Source organism: Rutilus rutilus (genome assembly GCF_951802725.1).
Source record: "Rutilus rutilus genome assembly, chromosome: 10".
NCBI classification, from domain to species: domain Eukaryota; kingdom Metazoa; phylum Chordata; class Actinopteri; order Cypriniformes; family Leuciscidae; genus Rutilus; species Rutilus rutilus.
Genome location: NC_140215.1, coordinates 15,256,298 through 15,275,680, shown reverse-complemented (window position 1 = coordinate 15,275,680; position 19,383 = coordinate 15,256,298). Strand labels below are relative to the sequence as shown.

At 37.9% G+C, this 19,383-nt stretch overlaps 2 protein-coding genes across 2 annotated transcripts; one reads left to right on the top strand and one right to left on the bottom strand.

Moving 5' to 3' along the window:
• Window positions 1-544: 544 nt before the first annotated feature.
• acp6 (acid phosphatase 6, lysophosphatidic) lies at window positions 545-7,363 on the top strand. Its single transcript, XM_084420954.1, has 11 exons — window positions 545-648; window positions 1,361-1,529; window positions 1,884-2,012; window positions 2,925-3,055; window positions 3,504-3,583; window positions 3,705-3,792; window positions 4,852-4,984; window positions 5,073-5,173; window positions 5,282-5,374; window positions 5,696-5,861; window positions 6,402-7,363. The coding sequence occupies exons 2-11, from the start codon at window positions 1,368-1,370 to the stop codon at window positions 6,534-6,536; spliced, it is 1,218 nt and encodes a 405-aa protein (XP_084277080.1). The 5' UTR covers window positions 545-648; window positions 1,361-1,367; the 3' UTR covers window positions 6,537-7,363.
• On the bottom strand, window positions 7,164-18,202 carry LOC311298211 (uncharacterized protein). Its single transcript, XM_084420953.1, has 7 exons — window positions 16,787-18,202; window positions 13,219-13,292; window positions 12,887-13,121; window positions 10,240-12,467; window positions 9,826-10,035; window positions 8,166-8,268; window positions 7,164-8,074 (listed from the first exon to the last, which is right to left on the bottom strand). The coding sequence occupies exons 1-6, from the start codon at window positions 17,109-17,111 to the stop codon at window positions 8,167-8,169; spliced, it is 3,174 nt and encodes a 1,057-aa protein (XP_084277079.1). The 5' UTR covers window positions 17,112-18,202; the 3' UTR covers window positions 7,164-8,074; window position 8,166.
• Between the last annotated feature and the right edge of the window lie 1,181 nt (window positions 18,203-19,383).

Below are 19,383 nucleotides of genomic sequence, written 5' to 3'. Positions count from 1 at the left end.
CACTTATTTTTTTTTTTTTACATTATAAAATTACAAACCAGTAGGCTATTGCAGCATCCGTATACAACACACCGTCAGCTAGTCAGACTTTTATATTATTTAGACTTGTTATTATTTATTTTTTTTGTCATATTTGCCCTTTTAATGTAAGTTAAGGCTATTTTTATGTAGGCGTTATTCGGTTTTGTGGAGCAGGCAAATATGCTCTCATTCGCACCCACATACAGAAATGTCATCCATCTGACTATGGTAGGCTATGTTATAATAGGTCTGTGTGACTGTGTAATATTTTACGTCCTGTATACATGCTAGTTCGTGTTAAGACAATTTCATTTCAACACTGTCCCCAAAAAGTATTTGGACACTAAATAGATTTGCTGTTTGTTATGCTACGTTTTATGTTACGTCGTTTTGCAAAGGAACATTACGCCAGTAAACGAGTTATGCATGGATGAGTACGGGAAATGTAGTTTTAGAACATTATGTTCCCACTATTTCTCAGAATAAATAGGTAGACTATGAAACTGCATATCCCAGAATGCACCTCGCCGTTAGCCGGTGTATGCAACGTTCAGTCTTCCTGAAACTGAAAGGAATGAGTGCAATTCAAAACCAGTGGAATTAACTTGCCGCGTCTGAAACCTTCAGGTTGGTGATATTTAAAAGGCACTTTTTCTAGTGCACCTACATGTTTTTACTTGACTTAATAGATTTAAACTAGTGCATGACATTTGACAGTTTGCAAGAGCGTATGAAACTTGCTGATATGACAGGCAGCAGCATTACCGAAAGAGACAGAAGTTGCTGTGTTTGAATCACTTTTGGAAATGTACTGACACGCTTTTATATAACCTATATATTACACAAAACAAAATATGTGCTACCTTCAGCTGTATAACGTTACAATGTAGAAATAATGTATTCAACGTGATAAATTAAATGTTAATAAGTATAAATACGACCTGTAAAGCAGAAAACAATTGCAGTTGATCGGATATGTATGGAACATGGGTAGTTGACACATTCTAACCTTAACCCCCACATTTAAAAAATATCAACAACATTTTAATTTAAAATGTATTTGATATTGTATATCATAAGTGGCCACCTTTCTTTAAGATGTTAATCACATTTTAGGCTTCTCTTAAGTTCGTTTCAAATGCTCCTGTATTGTGACCAATTAATTTTAGAAGACAAACATTCCATTTAGTCTTTCAACTACTGAGGTTATACAACTCTGTATTATTTATTAGAAAAGAATATGTAAAGTGCTGTTCAGTTTTATCTGTATAGCATGTATAACAACCCAGGACATGTCAACTTCTCAAAATGTCAAGTCAAGTGTTCACGTCTCTTTCAGGTGCATCATGTGGGCACGTGTGGGTCTGATGGGTTCAGTGGCCCTTGGGTCAACGTTTTGGTTTCAAAAGAATAAGACTGAACCCTCTCCATACGAGCTTAAATTAATTCAAGTTTTATTCCGACATGGGGCGAGGACGCCGCTGAAATCTATACCAGATGTGTTGGAGGTAAGAGAGCTGATTAGTGTCACTTCAATGCCCAAAGTTGCAATGTTGCGTGATCAGTTATTTTTTGGGGATTGCGGGGTTTAAAAAACAATAATGTTAAACATCTTTAAAATAATAGGAATAATAGTTTAAAGATAATAAAAGTAATACAAAAGAAGGTGGAACAAAAAAGAGAAGAGAATGCACAAATGTGGCATTATTCTTAATTGCTTAAATGTCTCAGAATCATTTGTCAGCATCAATCTTAACAGTATGCCTTTTCACTCAGAGACAGTGGCACTGTCATATGTCTGTGATAGTCTACATGTTGATGCCAATTATATCCAGAATGACGCATGGTTTCTGCACCCCTAGGCACAATGGGTCCCTGAGCTACTTGAAGCGCCCGCTCACACAGAAATAGACTATAAGGTTACAGACCTGAAGGGGGGACCCAGACCCCCAGCTCCTGTGGAGGACAGCTACAGGGCCAAAATATTGACGGTGGGTTTGTGTTTATGCATATCTGCCACTTTCTTATACAATGGAAACTGTGTTTTGCACACAGGATTAGAAAGGGTCCAGCTTGTGGTTTGCCTACTGAAAGGTAACATTAGTTTAAAAAGGGCCACAACTCTTTCTAGTTAATAGGTTTGGCTATTTCAGTGTGTTCAGAGCAGGCAAATATTAATGCTACTCCATATGTTCACATTCTAGAGCAGGGACGGCAACGTCGGTCCTGGAGTGCTGATGTCCTGCAGAGTTTAGCTCCGAACCTAATCACACCTGAACAAGCTAATCAATGTCTTCAGGATTACTAAGGCTACAGTACATGCAGGTTAGCTTTTATCAGAGTTGGAGCTAAATTCTGCAGGACCGCAGCACTCCAGGCCTGACGTTGCCCATCCCTGTTCTAGAGAATTGTGTGCATCCAGCTTTGTGGCAACAGTTTGGCGAGAGTCCTTTTTTGCTTCACCGTGACAATGCCCCTGTGCACAAAGCTAGGTCAGAAAAAGAAAAAGGTTTATTGAGTCTGGTGTAGAGCAACTTGACTGACATGCAACAAAGCTCAGACCTGAATGGGAGCAAATTTCTGCAGCCACATTCTAACATATTATAAAAGCTTTCTGTGAAGAGTAGAAAATGAAAGACCAAATGGTTTTGAAATGAAATGCTCAGCAAGCATACTGTATGGGTGTGTTGTTTGGATGTCCACATAGTTTTGACCATATAGTGTCATTTTCCAAGATGTTTGTGTAGCGTTTTAGAGTGCATGTTTGGAATGAAGTGGATTGATGGTAAATGGCAGTGTCAGACAGTGTAAACATTAGCATACCTAAATGTTTAGATGGAAATTGTGCCAGATTGTCATATAAAAAATGACAATGACACTGACTTTGGCTCCTGCTTCCATAGGGTGGAACTTATCCAGGTCAGCTGACCACGGTGGGCATGCAACAGCTGTACGATCTCGGAGTGAAGTTACGAAAGAAATACATACAGGAAGAGCCCTTTCTCACACCTTCTTTCAACCCTAAAGAAGTTTAGTGAGTGCTATTGATGATTCTTTATTGAAATATTTATATTGTTTGGCTCCATTTGTGCTACTGACAAAAATGACACCTTAAATTGTATCATATTGAGGAGAAAAAAACAGTAACACTTTTCAGTAAGGTTTCATTTGTTAACATTAGTTAACTACATTACTTAACAAACTTTAATTTTTAAACTTTAAATATTAAAATTAAAGATTGAATCTATTTATATTATTTAATAGACATGAGCTTATATGAACTAACAATGAAAAGTTGTGTTTTTATTAACATTAACAAAGTAATAAATACTGTAAACAAATGAATTGCTCATTGTTAGTTAAAGCATTAACTAATAGACTTAAAAATCTAATAAATTATCCTATTGTAAATGAATATGTTTATGGCTCTGAATTGCATTAAGCTAAATGAGTAAGGGGGACTATCTGTCGTTGATTTACAGCATTCGCTCTACCAACATTGTACGCACCATTGAGTCTGCTAAGTGTTTGGTGGCAGGACTGTTCCAACAGGAACAAGCAGGTAAGGTGGCAGCTCAGCTACGCTTTTTTGTGTGGTTTGCTTGAGTAATGGATGAGATGAGCTTTACACACTTTCCGTCCATGTGTTTGCCTTTCCGTGTTTGATTTTCTCCCACTCTAAGGTGTTGTGTCCATCCTCACTGATAAGGCAGAGAAAGAAGTCCTCTATCCCAACTATCATGGATGCAAGCTGCTCAAGCTGTATATGGGGTAAAACCTGCTTTATTATGATAATAATGATGATAATAAACAAACTTAATATAACCATTCATACTGAATTATAGCTCACAATGGAAAGTTAATTGGGAAACATTATTATTAGTTGGGCAATAATTATAATAATAATAATAAAATACATTTAAATAAAAAAATGATTACAATTCCAAGAATTGGAAGAAGTTCTTATTCCTAAATGTTCCTAAATATAATTTAACCTTCTTTATTTTCTTTAATTACTTGTTTATTTATTGAGGTTTGTACTTTTATTTTGTTAACAATATACTTTATTATCAGAAAACATTAGACCTTTGCTTTGGTGAAATACACTACTGTCCAGAAGTTTGGGGTCGGTAAGATTTTGTTTATGTTTTTGAAAGAAGTCTTGGTAACATTTTATTTTACAGTGTCCTTGTTACATATGTTGTTACATGTACTTACCATAGTAATAACTATAAATTATGCATAATTACATGCAACTAACCAAATCCTAATCCTACCCTAACCCTAGAGTAAATACATGTAGTTGCTTAATATTACTCAGTGTAAAAAAAGTGTAACTGAAGTCTCTTATGTTCACCAAGGCTGCATTTATTTGATCAAAAGTATAGTACAGCAATAATATTGTGATATTACAATTTAAAATAACTGTTTTATGTTTTAAACTTAATTCAAACTTATTCCTTTGGTGGCAAAACTGAATTTTCAGCATCATTACTCCAGTCTTCAGTGTCACATGATCCTTCAGAAATCATGCTAATATTCTGATTTGCTGCTCAAAAAACATCAGTTGTGCTTCTTAATATTTGTGGACACTGATTATTTGATGAATTGAGTTCAAACAAACAGCATTTATTTGAAATAGAAGTATTTTGTAAAATTATGTCTCATCAATCATGCTAGCTAAATAAAAATAAAAATTTCTTTCCAAAAAAAAAAAAAACTCCTCACTCCTGACCCCAAACTTTTGAATAGTAGTGTAAATGCCCAATGTTGGCTTGTGACTGGTTTAACATCATGTGTCTGTGATTGACTGTGGTGCATCAAATGTAGTCACCGTTGGGCACAATCATCCACACTTCCTGACATTGCTGCAGACCTCCAGAGCATCCAGAGCTCCTTGGGTGTTGATCCTCATCAACATATTGACTTCATCCTCATTAGAGATGACATGGTGGCCAGAGAGGTAAAGTGCCCCCTGCTGATACATTCTACAGATGCATCTGCATTGGCTTTGTTTCTCAAATACGGTACTGTTATATTATTGATCCTAGACCCATGGCCTGCCGCTTCCTACAGCTCTAGAGCACTGGAGGAGTATCGTAGAGCAGAGAGCTGTAGATATGATCTGTCACATCTATGAGCCCAGTAAGAGGTGAGGGGCCAATGAATCCTGCTGTAGATTCTTGAGAAGAGAATGTATGAAGTTGCTTATGGTTTAAGGTCTCTGTAAATATGTTTATCTGCTTTTGTTTGTCCTCAGGCAGAATTTACAGATGTGCGTGGGTCCACTTTTCAACATACTTCTAACCAACATCGATGACAAAATTCAAGGCACAACTTCTAATCCAGACAGGTGTCTTCATTTTGAACAGTTTATCTTTTGTTTTATCACTTGACTTCTTTTAATGTTTTGGTTAAAACACGTGCAATCTATATTTAGAAATTAAACTTGTAATGCAATGACATTAAAGCTTAAGTGTCCAAACCATGATTAAAACCACTGCGTAACATTCTCTACCTGCTATTTTTCAGACAGTAAATGTCAGTTACAAAACTTGAGAAGTGCTGCCTCACAGTGGTCAAACTCAGAGATCACGTGTGGAAAAGTCCTCTTGAAAACAAGATCTTTAGAGTTGCTGTTTTTTTGTGTGTTTTTGTTTTGCTGTTGATACAGAAAGTTGTTCCTGTATTCTGTGCATGACACCACCCTGATGCCATGTCTCATGGCTTTGGGGGTTTTTGACATGAAATGGCCACCATATGCAGCTGACATCACACTGGAGCTGTACCAGCACCGTCAGACGAACCAGCACTATGTTAAAGTATCTTACATTGGCCAGGTAAAACTATTCACACAGTAATCAGGAGGTAAAATGCTTCAAATAAGTACAATAAGTTTTAAAAGCTGGTATTTCAAAGTTTTTATTTTTTTTCCAAAATGTTTTGAAAGAAGTCTCTTATGTTCATCAAGGCTTAAAAATACAGTAAAGCATATATAGTCATATATATATAATATAGTCAAGCATTATAACAATTTAAAGTAAGTCTTTTCTGTTTTAATAACTTTAAAATATAAAAATATAAACATTTTCAGCGGTCATTACTCGTCTTCAGTGTCAAATGATCCTGTTGATTTGTTGCATATTTCTTATCATCAATGTTGAAAAAAAATTTGTGGAAACTGTGATACATTTTTAAGGATACTTTGATGAATAGGAAGAACAGCATTTATTTTGAATAGCATTGTAACTAAAACACTGTACGTTAGCAATAACTTGTTGCTTGTCATTAAGCATCTTTATTTGCTTTACTTGTATATCTGGCTTGGTCTTTTTGTGTTGTCTATCCACATTTGAAGCTGTTATTGATTATACCTACAGGACCAAAAAATCCCAGGCTGCAGTGATGTCTACTGCCCACTGCACGAATTTAAGGCGGCGATGGCTGTTCACGCTCTACCTGATGATTCTTACCATGCTCTCTGCAACAGTGCAGATGACCATCCCAAAGTCTGACCTCTCACGAACTCTCAACTCTGGACTTTGACCCAAAAAACAAATGTTTAGGGTCTGGGCTGTAGAATCCTCTGGAGCTCAGGTCTCTTCTACATGGATTCAAGTGTTTATAGTAACAAAAGAGCAGTATCAGAAGTCTTATGTTTAAATTCTGTCAAGTCCTTTTCTTTTAAAGGAAAATGGATCATGACCGGATGTAACAAATGAGAAAAATGTTTATTTGCAATGTACAACAATTTGGTAAACAAATTCATTCACAGGCTGTCGTAATATATAGCCTACATTTCACAGCAAAAATATTGGCAATGTATGTGACCATTCAAACGGGTGTTTGTGTGTAAGATCTTCAGTAGGTGCCTTCATTTCAGTCATCTGAAACTGCTACAGATTTTGCTGCAACCTCGCATACTTTTAACAATGACGTTTGATGTTTTAACATCAAATTAAGTGCTGTTCAAGGTGATATGCAAGTCAATAGGGTGAAAATATTCGTACATACTCACTACTGATATGCATATTAAATTGTGATATAATAAAAAAACGTTCTAAATTTGATAGAATTTTGCTTTGTGCATTCACTAGTGTAACAAACCAAAATACCTGAAAAAGCACACATGAAGAAAAGTGTAAACTTTAAAATGCAAAATTTATTTATATGGCTATTTGGTCGTTCTACATTTTAAATTTGTGTTTTCAGACAAAACACCTCAACATTTAAAACTTCTTCATTAAAGTCCATTGCATTGTATGTTAAAGAAGGATATGCATTAAAAATTCAGAAAAGGAATTATCAAAGGAGAGAGGGAAGGAGAAAAAAATAAAATAAATCACATTAGACATTTTGGGATTCCCTTATTTAAAAGATACAGTCACTGTCTCGTTTTGAAAAGCTGTAGTCAAACAAATGTTTTCACAAAATTGTACATACCCAAAAAATGGCATTTCACCAATGCATTTGTGATTTCTCCAATAACTCTTAACTCCATTTACCCAACCTTCATTTAAAAATTCCTGACTTATAGTTTTTTCTAAAACATTCCCAGACAACCACACATTTAGGGCAGTCCACTGGCTCCACTCCATCATTCAAGTACATCCCAGTCCATCGCATCTTTCTTAGGTTTCAAAACAAAGCTAACATTAAGTGCACTCAAGATTATGCCATTTATAAAAAAATAATCATAATAACAATAGAAATAACAACTGTAGTAATTACATTAGTAATAAATTTAAAGCATTCTACACAATTCTCATTATACATATATCACCTTGACCATCAGGCTCTGCCCCCCTGAGAAAAACACCATGGGTTCAAGTTCTGGTTTAACACATCTGTATAAATTGCAAAGCAACCTCAGCTTAGTAACTTAAATAACAACAATTATTGTGAGGAAAAGGACCATTTAAACCATCATAACATTATTTACATGAATAAATTCAACCTCATTGTCTTACATCACAGATCCTTGGTATTTACAGCGTTAATATTTAAAGAAACAAAGCTTTGCTCCTCTTCATTTAATCCTGTGGCTTTTCACCTAAAATTTTAAGACAAATTAAAATACTCGTAAAAAAACAAACAATGGAAATCAACAGAAATATAGAGATGTCTGTATATTACAGACTGACCTCACTGAGCAGCAATGCACTGGTGGCATTTGTAGAGCTTGGGATTATGTGTCTTTATGTGATTCCTCACATTTTTCTGGCTGAAGAAAGACTTGCTGCACAACTGCAAGAGAGAAAATAGGTGTGAAAATAGAAGAAACCAGATATAGAAGTACAATGCCAGTGTGGGATAGGAAAACTGTTAAATGACTGTGGTGCTTTTTTATTGTGGTCTTTTGCCAATTTTATTAAGCAGAGAGTAGACTGAAATGATGGAGTGACCAAGAAAAAAAATGGAATTAAGAAATGTTGCGAGCCAGTTTTAAAGCCGGCCTGCTCAGTCAATACGCTGGACGTGCAAAACGCTTCGCTTTGTCACAGCGCTGATAGTACTTTTTTTTAGAATAAGGCCAATTAATCAGCTCTACCCCACCTTTTATTATAGCTTTGTACTAGGGATGGGATGGTATGAAAATTTCGTGATTATCAATATAATCACGGTTTTGTTAAAACGAGATGTAAGTGTTCGAAAATAACTGATGCACTGAAAACATTTCAACAAGTTTTATATTTGAAAATCAACAAACAACAAATAAAACAAGCAGCTCTATGCGCTTTTTTTAAGCAAGATTCTATTCTGTGGCATTTCCATCCTTATAATGACCGTCGTCAATAGCAACACATTATAACAGCGGGCATCCGTATTCGTATCACAACAGACGCGCTCTCGTTTCATTCAAATACAACTTGCCTTCATGCGTCTCCGTTTTTGATTGTATTGAAAATTAAATCAGAGTTGAATTATTATTTTCAGAGTTTGATAATATTGTTGTGATCATCTTGTCTGGACGATTATTTTGTACGCTGTACAAAATTAATTTATAAACAGGTAAGATTTAAAACATTAATCTCAATTCAACATGTGGTAAAAAAAAAAAAAAAAAAAAAAATCTGTGTAATAAGTGTACAATGAATATCACAATGAATGTCACTCTTAATATATATAAATAGTCTTGTTTGAACTTGTTCGTTCGTCTTTGGCTCAAAGCCACTTGCTGCAAACTTTTCTTTGCAGAAGCTTCACGTTTATTTCAAGTGAGTGAGATAAAATATTTTAACTCAAAACAACATTTTGTGCCCAATTATTTCCCAGACGTAGTTTTGGTATTGAGGTCAAAGTTAACTTGCCTTGCGTTCGCTATACAACAGTGGGTGATGGTCACACAAGAGGACTCGGCAGATTTGAAGTGTTTCCCCCTATTGTAGCGACTTTTTTTGTGCATGTTCTGCAGACAGGGTGACCATCCTCGATTAAGTTTCCCTCAGGACTTTTGTAAAAGCTAAAATTCAGATTTGGTCCTCTTAAAAGGCTGAAAAATATCCCGAGCACAGTCACTGCCTTCCACCATTCCTTCTCGAATAAAAAAACAACAACATTGCGCGCTGCGCCTGCGTCAGAGCTGTTGCTGGCTGGACAGGATTTACAGTAAGTTATTAAAATCGCGATAATCAAAGACGGTTTTAATGATAATTAAATTTTAAAAGATGATACTAACCGTCAAATACATTTTATCGTGGTTTATAGTGAAACCGGTAATCGTCCCATCCCTACTTTGTACAGTGGACAGGCACATTGCTGGGAAGGGAGCACCTTCAGGATCTCAGGAGACATGATACATACCGGGCAGGGCCAGTGTTTGCCTTCAATGTGCTTGATCCGGTGCATAATAAGGGCATCACAGTCCCTGTAGGTGGCTCTGCACTGCAGGCAAGCATGTGCTCCACTGGAGGCCTGACCGTGAGGACTCTTCTGCTGTTTCAGACGTGCCCGTCGGATGGATTCCAGTAGGATGGAACGGCGGCTGCTCAGAGGAAGCAGCTTATTTACATTCTATGAAGACAAAACAGATAGATATGTTTTTTGTAATTTTGGCAAGTGTCATTTTATGTTTATAACCAGATTAAATTTAGTATCATTATTTAGTACTACTTCCCTAACCAAGACTGCATACAAGTTTACAAAACAGTTACATAACATGCCTTTGTCATAAGAATAAACATCACCAAATGCTAGCATAAGAAAAACTTTTATCACCTTTGTCTTTGTAGGTTCTTTCTTGACTTTACAGCTCCTTTTGCTGACTTGGGGGTGTCTAGAAAATCGGGTAACCTGTGACCTTTGGGACACACTGGTTTCATCCCTCTCTGTCTTCACTTGAATAGCAATCCTTTGGGAAAAAGGTGAGTGCCTGTTTCCAAGTCCTGCCCAGTGAGGCCCGTTTAGACCAGTCCGATCTGGCATAATCCTGGCCCTCACCCGATCTCTTCTCCCCATGCCAGGTGATGAATCGCAATGGGAACTACCTCCATGAGAGACAGACCGAGTCAGGTAGATGTCCATGCTCTCCTCCTCCCGTTTGATGCCACTTGGCTGCCGACAGAACCCAAAGAGGAAGCCTTGATCCAACAGTTTGACGGGTGGTTTGCTCTGACGCTTGCCCAGGTCTGAGGAATCGCTGGTTGGGAATGGCTGGGTTAGGGGCAAGGGGTCAGCTGGCTCTTCCTTTATCGTTTTGTAAAGGGGATGGCTGTGGAGATGCTGATGGTTGGAAGCATCCCAGTTCATGACGGCATACTGAACTTCAGGACTGTCCTTCCTTTTTGAATGTTCCTTCGAACATTTTTGAATTTTTCTGTTCTCCTTCACCTGTGTTCCTCTTTCAGTTCTGCTGTGCTTTGCTTGTGGAATTCCTGTAGCATGGCTGGATTTTGTTTTGCTTTCTATTTGTTTTGATCTCTTAGGTTTGACTGATGGGGGACGCCCAGGTTTGTGCCGCTTTGTGTGCTGTGAATTTGTTGTGGCTACCCTTACTGTGCGATCTGCTGGTGGGCGACCCCTACGTCCTGGTGCTTTAGGAGGAGTTGCTTGGGGGCTGCAGACAGTATTGCGACGGTGAATAGGTTGCAGGATGGCACTGTCCGAAGATTCTTGTTTTATCCTGAGCATAGTGCTTTTTGAAGGGTGAGAGGCATTGTGTGCTGGTACTCTACCTCTTCTAGCAGGTTGGGATGGTGCTTTATCTTGATTTTTGTGGTGACGTCTGAGCGTTCGATCAATTGCACTGGAGTCTGTGTGCAGCAATGACCTGCTACGTGTAGCTCTAGCAATTGGCTCCACAGGATCATGCCTTTTCCTTTTGGACCTTTCTTGTTTCCAAGATTCTTGGAGTTCTGCTTTCACTGGTCTGTTCAGCAAATCCATTCTGCTCATGTCACAGAGAGACAGAGAAGGACTAACGGCAGCAAGCACCCCTAAACTGGTTCTGAATCCCAATGGGACGCCTTGTGCACGAGGTTTTCGGCGGGCTGTGAGTGAATAATCACTGACTTTTAACTTCCTAAGTCGTTTTTTCTGCCCCCAACCAGACAGTTCTTCTGGACCAGGCACCAAGGATTTCCTCTGCAAGCCAAGGAAGCTAAGAAGACGGTATTTCTCCTGAGCACGGGGGCTATGCACCTCATCCTGAGGGACTTTGTTACATACCTTCTCTTCCACATACTCCTCCTTTACCTTTACTGAGGTATCATGGGTCAAAGAAATTGCCTGAGATTGGGATGGAGTCACTGAGAATTCACACTGGGGCTTGTATGCCCGGTAAGAAGAGGACTTCCTCTTTCTCTTAGTGGAGAGGTCAATTTTGGGGAGGAGTCTGCGCAGAGCAAGTGCAGCGCCAGGTGAAGAACGAAGCAGACGGCGTGATGGAGAGGAAGAACGAGTGGAGGTGCAAGGAGATGTTGAGATGACCGAAGATGTGGGGTGGGAGGACGTTTTTTTCTTGCAGGATGGAGATTTAAAGTCCATGAGCTTCATTCTGCGATTTGGGCTGCATGGAAAGCCATTTTCCTCAACCTGAAAACTGGACAGGAACTGAGGATTTGAGGTTTCTGTTTCAGATTCATCTGTCACCTTATCAACAATCTGCTCACTGTACTGTGCTTGGATGTTCCAGGAAGACCCAGAGCCTTCTCCTTCCTCATCCTCTCTCTTCCTTTTGAGTCCCACTTTCCCTCCTGAAGCTGAGGAGTGGCCTCTCCTGAAAGGTCCAGGTATTGAATTATTTGGTTCACCAGGAGTACTGTGCATTCTGGAATGTAACTGATAAGTCTCTCGCTCCCTTTTGATAGCAGAGCAAGCCTCAAGGGCAGGCCACATGCGTAGATGGCGGGCCATGGCACAAACCTCCGTCAAGATGTCCAGATTCAGATTGAGGGTGGAAGTGTAAGAGAACTCCAGTAAAGCAAGCAGGCTCTGCTCACTGAAATCTATATGAGGAACCATAAATGATAATTGATTAATGCCCTGAAGGATAACGTAAAAGATATAAGTGTGCTGAAATAGGATAACGACAGTCTAAAGGTTAAGGATCTGCTGCTGGAATGAGATTAACAATACATTATATTAGTATATTCTGTATAATTAGTACAGAAAATTCCATGAAAATATATTCTTTCCTATGACTCCAGTCCTGGAAATCACAATTTTAACAGTTTCCTATGACTGTGGGAACCCTGTAACAAGTAAACTTTAAACAACCAAAGAATCATTAGAGAAGAGAAGGTTACAATGGCTCACCTTAATGAATAAAATATGCTCAATTTCAATAATGCCAGTTTTAAATGAATACAAGTGTGAACAAACACTTATTCTGAAACTGGTTTAACTTGATATACTGCACCCATACCTGTGAGATCAACATGTGACTGGGCATCAGTGGCTGAGTCCATTTCAGTAAATAACTCCTGGAAGTACTCGCTCACCGCAGCAAGGACTGCTTTGTGGGCGACGAAACACTGGCCATCACCAGTTTTCAGCGTGATATCACAGAAGAGCCCTGCTTCCCGTTGGCTATTGAGTTTGGTTAAGACTTGATGACTATGTGATTCCACCATCCTGGAGATAAGTCCCACATCAGAACACTAGAGACAGAGACAAAGTGAAAGTAAGATAAAGTCAAAACAGTAATCTTAACTAAGATGAATACTGGGATAAATATGTTTACAAAGCCATTCTTACCATTGATCTCTCAGACTGACTGCGTTGACATTCCTCACAGCCAAAGACATAGTCTCTGACCTGAAAATACATTCCTAAAAGAAAAAACAACAGATTTTTACAAAATTATTACAGAGAAGGATTTGTCTGTGTATATTCAAAAAAGAAAGTCAGTGCTGTGACTGTCAGACCACTCCTATTCCACAAGTAGCTCAGTTCTGTCTGGGCATTACCCATTCTCTTTCACTTTCACATTACATAGACTAAATCAATTCAGACTGCAAACTATGCAGCTGACAGCTAGAGTAGGAATCTCAATTCACAAGTTAATTTTTTGCGTGGCAATGAAAATAACACCATTTTGAACGGAGATCTCTGCCATTATCATCTCTTAGGAGTATAGCACTAGTTAACTCCAGTTAAATTAGAAACTTGCCAATGGAAAAAGTGGTTAAGTGTGGCAAACAGATTTTTTTAATGTATATGCATATATTATACTTGGGTTTACCAGAGCCCGTCTACCTGGCCACTCCCTATTAAGTCCTATTGTACCGAATTTTGGTTGTAGTTCCACCAGAGTTCCACTGGGGGCGATCACCCATGAGTGCAAAATGAATGGGAGTCTATGGAGCTAGACGGCTAAATTTGTCTCTTTCACCCGATTGCTGTTGAGAAATCTCAGATTTGATTGTAGGTTTTGCAAGTTCAACATGGGTTATAGGTCGAAAGTTGAATGAACGAGTACTTATGTCCTTTCGATTTCTTACAGGTTGAGTTGTTGTTGCCCATAACACGCTAGCATTCTGCTAATGAACACTGATTGGTCAGTGTGTGTGTGTGTGTGTGTGTGTGTGTGTATTTTCGGCGTGGTCTTTTAAAACAACAAAACAAAAACTCTTCTAGCACGTGTATTTAGCTGTGTTGTCGATGCCTCGAGAGAAAAGAAAGTGCAGAGCGCGATTGCACCAAAGTGACTGAAGGATTGCCGTAAAGCAGTATCTCTGGTCGTACGATGTGTACTGTATGACGTGACGTCATTGACATTTTAAAAGACTTTTTAAAGCAAATAAGTGACTCTAAAAAATCTAACACCCAGCAATGTGTAATTTCTTTGCATCTCCTTTCGAATACAACATTCAAATTACTAGACAAAAAATGATATCCTGAGATAAGTGGATTTTGAGGGGTCTATATGGAACCAGAGTGGAACTGCAACCAGTTCAGAAGCCGGAAGTTTACTGAGAGTGGAAATTTTCCCCTTATTAGACATTCTCTGGGTTTACTTAAAAAAAAAAGAAAAAAAAAAAAAAAAAAAAGATGAATGCAGGTATGAATAATAAGGCTAAAATATACTTTTTGTAGCATTTTATCCTCTAGGTAAAAACAAAATAGAGGGAATGGGAAATGGCAAATAAACATCTGTCTTTAAACAATATTAGAATGAATTGTGACATGGAAATTGGGATACCAGGATATAAACTCGTCCACATCAATTCCACTCTCAGTTTTATAAATTAACATTGCTAATGACCTAACAAAATCAATGTGTCATCAGCAATTTCAAATTTGATCCACAACTGCAACCTTGAATTAGACATGGGCATATTATCCTCATTAGGCTTACTTGTTTGTCTAGTTTGTAATAAATTAATTTGGCAAACTAAGGTGTTTCTGGCACAGGGCAAAATACCCAGCTGTTCTGCAGCCCCAATAAGCTGTATTGAGAAATCCCTGATGGTGCAATTCAGTTAAAACATGAAGCAGCACACCAAAAGCTCAGATTATTACTCACATCACAATAAGTCCTGACTTACCATCGAGAGAGTGAAGCAACAGATAAGTCATACTCCAAACAGTTCTCAGGGGACTGTGGAGTGGAATAGCTTAGGGGTTAAAGAGCTACAATAAAGTTTGTGAGTCTGAACCCCAGAAAAGATGATCCATGAACTTTTATATGACTGGTCAGCTGACAAATCACAAGACACTAACCCCTATTCCAGGGGGAATGTCTCTGAAATAAATGGACAGTAGATTTAGCTGAATACTGTCTGGAATCATTACTGTCAGCAATCTACAAACCCTTAGATAAAAATCAATTGCTAAAATAATCTAATGTTTAGTTGGCATTTGACTATAAATGTGGAGCTCAAACAACGATCTGAACTATTAAGCCGTTCTAAGGATTATTTTGGTCAGTGTTTTTTACCTCTCTAACAATGATGTCCACTTAGTAATTCACTAAGTAGTCATTTAGCCAAAGCTTTTAATACAGAAATTACAGGTTCGGTGCTCCTGGGATAACCCAAGGTTTAGCGTCTTAAGTGATTAATCAACCCATATCGAATTCAACAACCTGTCAGTTACCAGCCTACATGCTTAATCATAAAACTATCATCTAATACCAAGCCTAACTAAATGAGATCTGACATTCCGAAAGCAGTTTAAGAATTGTAAACATCATAAGAAGTCTCGAGATAAGGTGGCCCTGAGGGAGTTCTTTGCCACCTCCAAATCCACCTTAAGGATGCAATGCAGCATAAAAGTCAACTCTAATGCACCTCAACTCCTCGAATTAGAGGTTCTGAGTAAATGAAATGCTACATCAGAGCAACCTTAATTTTTGCCACTGTCATCATAATCAGTGCATGTCTTGTTTTCGGTCAGTTGAGTTTGAAAGGCAACATACCTCAACAATGTGACTTTTGAGAGCTTGATGAATTGTTCCCTGTGATTGTAATTAAATTGTAAATAATTGTATGCCATCTCTGTGCCACTTTACAAGTGTAAAGACAGCTATAGATGGGATAATAATAAATACTTCCATGTTTACTACTATTGCTAAGTAAAAGCAATTGCTATGAAGAGTCCCCTACCTGTTCATAAATTAAAAGTTAATTCTACATTACAGTAATACACTGTCAAGTTAGAAACAAATAAAATTAAACTTGAAGCCTGGTTCACAATGACAACATTTAAAGTCTACATGAAATGGAACTTGATTTTGTCCATTGGGAATTTGGGAATTGATTGGATCATTGCATTTTGCTAATTGCTGTGATCTTATGTGAGTGACAGGTTGTCCCGCCTTCGTTCCAGTAAACATCATCAGAAAACTAAGAGATGTCACTGGAATAGGGAGGGGGGAACTCATTTTTATTAATGATAAGGAGGGCACATGAATTTTAAAAAACAATAATGATGTGCACGGATAAATAATTTAATTAACTCCAATATTCCATCAAAAGAAAATAAGAACTGTACATTTTTATTTCATGGTGGCTAGGCTATAGCTAGAGGTCTCTGTCAGGTTGGTAGTTGCACTGCTAATTTACATAAACATTTTTGCATCGCTGTTGCACGTCTCGTAGGAAATCGACAACTCTCATGAATATATATTATGCTTAAATATGTTTCAATAATATTACAATTAATTGAATAAATTAACTAACGTTAATTAAAACATTTATAAACTTTCATCATGATTTGATTCAAAGTTCAGATATAGCTTAAAACTTATTCGAAACAGACACTTAAATAAAATGTGTCGGTAGTAAAAACAAAATAATACCATAAGAGAAAAATGACAAACCTTCCCACCAATAGTGCTCGGCCACCAGTCTGTATGTGTCCTCCAGGGTGTGGTGCGACTTGCCGGGTCTCTTCTCGTGGAAGGTAGCTATGGATTGAAGCCGCTTGTCTTCAGCCAGCACCTCTCGGTACTGGACGAAACCCTTCTCCAACTTTCTGCGGTAAAGAGAGCCGCCGATGACCTCGAAGAAGGCAGAAGACGAGATAGACGCGCAGCCGCCGTTTACATATCCTGCGCGTTCCCGCTGCTCGTCCGCTGAGAGTTTACTACTACGAAAGGTGTCATCAGTGTCGTACTGAGCACTGTAGGTGCATTCACTTGCCATTTTTACCGGATTTTTCTTTTCTCAATACACTTTAACTATCAGTGCAGCTTATCTGAAATCGTTTCTCCTATGTGTAAAAAACAGAACTTTTTAACTTGACTTTATCCACCGACATTGAGACGTTTCTGAAACCAATGATGCTCTGAGAAGTGTCTATGAAGTTTTAACATCTGTTGGAGATTCACAGCAAATCTTAGGATATTTAAGTAACAAGCAAAATCAATAATATTATGAATAAATAAGACAGTCTCACTTAACAGGTCGTAGGCATCCAGATTATTTTTGTTATGAAGAAGCATTGGAGTTAGTAGCTTAAGTATTTTACAATAAAGTCCATCATCTTTGGAGCTTACGATGTGACATTACATCATATCAAACGTGAAATACTGTAACTCCATGAGACACTGAATTCAAGACAGATGAATAACTTCCACCATCAAAAGCCATAAGTAAATCCTGACCACTTATCATAATTCAAATAAATTCTGGAATAAAAATCGAAACATGGATGGTAAGTTCTTCAATAGCCTGGTTGTCCCATGAAACTGAACTAAACACAAAAATCAATCGATTGAAAAATGTCTCAATCTGTTAAATATGCAGTGGCTGCCACCCATTAATATGAAATTATTATTATTTAAGCAGGTACTTTAGGGCCTCATCAGAGGTAACTGCAATTGAATTAACAATGTGTCACGAAACGACAACTAACTACGTCATAACAGGAGATCCGAACGTCCAAATTTCTCGGCGGGCAGCAATAACAATCGCGCGGAAGGGTCTTCCTCTCGCGCGTGCAACTTGTGATTTCTTGAACTCGGTCTAAGCACGCCGCAGCTAATCTGTCGCGCGACCTATGCGCGATACGCGGGGGTCTTCCCGAAACACATCCAAACGGAACGGCGGCCTCCAAAATCAATAATATTATCCGCGGTTTCACCTTAACGTGCTCCGCGTCCGTTCATGTAACGATAAAGCCAGTCAGATGATCAAATAATCCAATTTTTAACTCGTAGTCCTCTGTTGGTTGCCATTCGTCAACCTAACTTCGCCTCGACGCCCGAATTGCCTCACCCCCTCCCTTCCTCGACGCATATTGGTGGATTTTTTAAAGAACATCGACTGCAGACAACGCCATTGGTCATTGAGACTGTCACTCACCGGGCTGTTTTCCCTACTTTTTCCCTACACGAAGATAGGTTGTTGACGTCAGCGTTACCTTACTTAGCGTCAAGTTTATCAATATGAAAAGGACAACAATGCGAAAATATTGTTTCGCTTTGACTCGTTTTCATTTTAGCCCTTCATTGATACGATTCTCGTATTTGTCTGCATGATTTATTGGTCGATAGTTAAGGTTATTATTTATTAATGCTTGTGCAATATAGCTATGCATTGTTGTTGTTCAAATCTGTTGTTTTTTTTTATTATTATTATTTTTTATATTTAGCCAAATGAATGCAGATGGAGAAATGCTGTAATAAACTAATATTGTCAACGCAGTGCTTTTAAAGGTGTGCATTTTATTATGAAGATTATTTTTAAAAAGCAATACAATCTAGGGTTATTTTGGAGAAAACAAACACAATTAGTCTGAATACACCCCTCATTAAAAAAAAACCCCATAATCTCACATTTGTGTTATTGTATTGGCCCAGTGAAACACACTAGACTTTATTATTGTGTTTCACCTGTGTCTGTCTGATGGTATATATATAGGCCTAATATATATATATAGAGAGAGAGAGAGTGAATTATTTTAATTAAGCAAGGCACACACACTTTCAATGCTGCATAAATGTAATTGACATGGACAAACAAAGATTATGTCCAGTTTTTTTTCTTTTTACATGCAACATAACTGACCAATAAGGTCATTGATCCTTCCCTTACACAAAACTCTATAGCCTTATTCAACTAATTTCCTTGCATGATGTGCTGAAACTTCCTATTTCCCTAAATGTTTGCAAGTTTATGTTAAATTTTTGGGAAATGGTATTGTTTAGTGAAGTGAAGTTTAAATTGTGGTCATTTGATTCAAGTAAAGGTTTCCTCTCTGTAGAGCAAGTAACAATCAAACAAATATATAAATTAATAAAGATAAAACAGTGACTATGGTGAAACATCTTAAAAAAAAAAAAGAGGGACCGTCACAGAAAATGAAACAGTACTTGGAGGTACTGAAAGAAGACAAGGAACAGAAATCGAATGTATTGTAATGGTAATCAATTGTCAAGAATCAGTGCAGGATTACTGGTGGTATCCTAAAGAA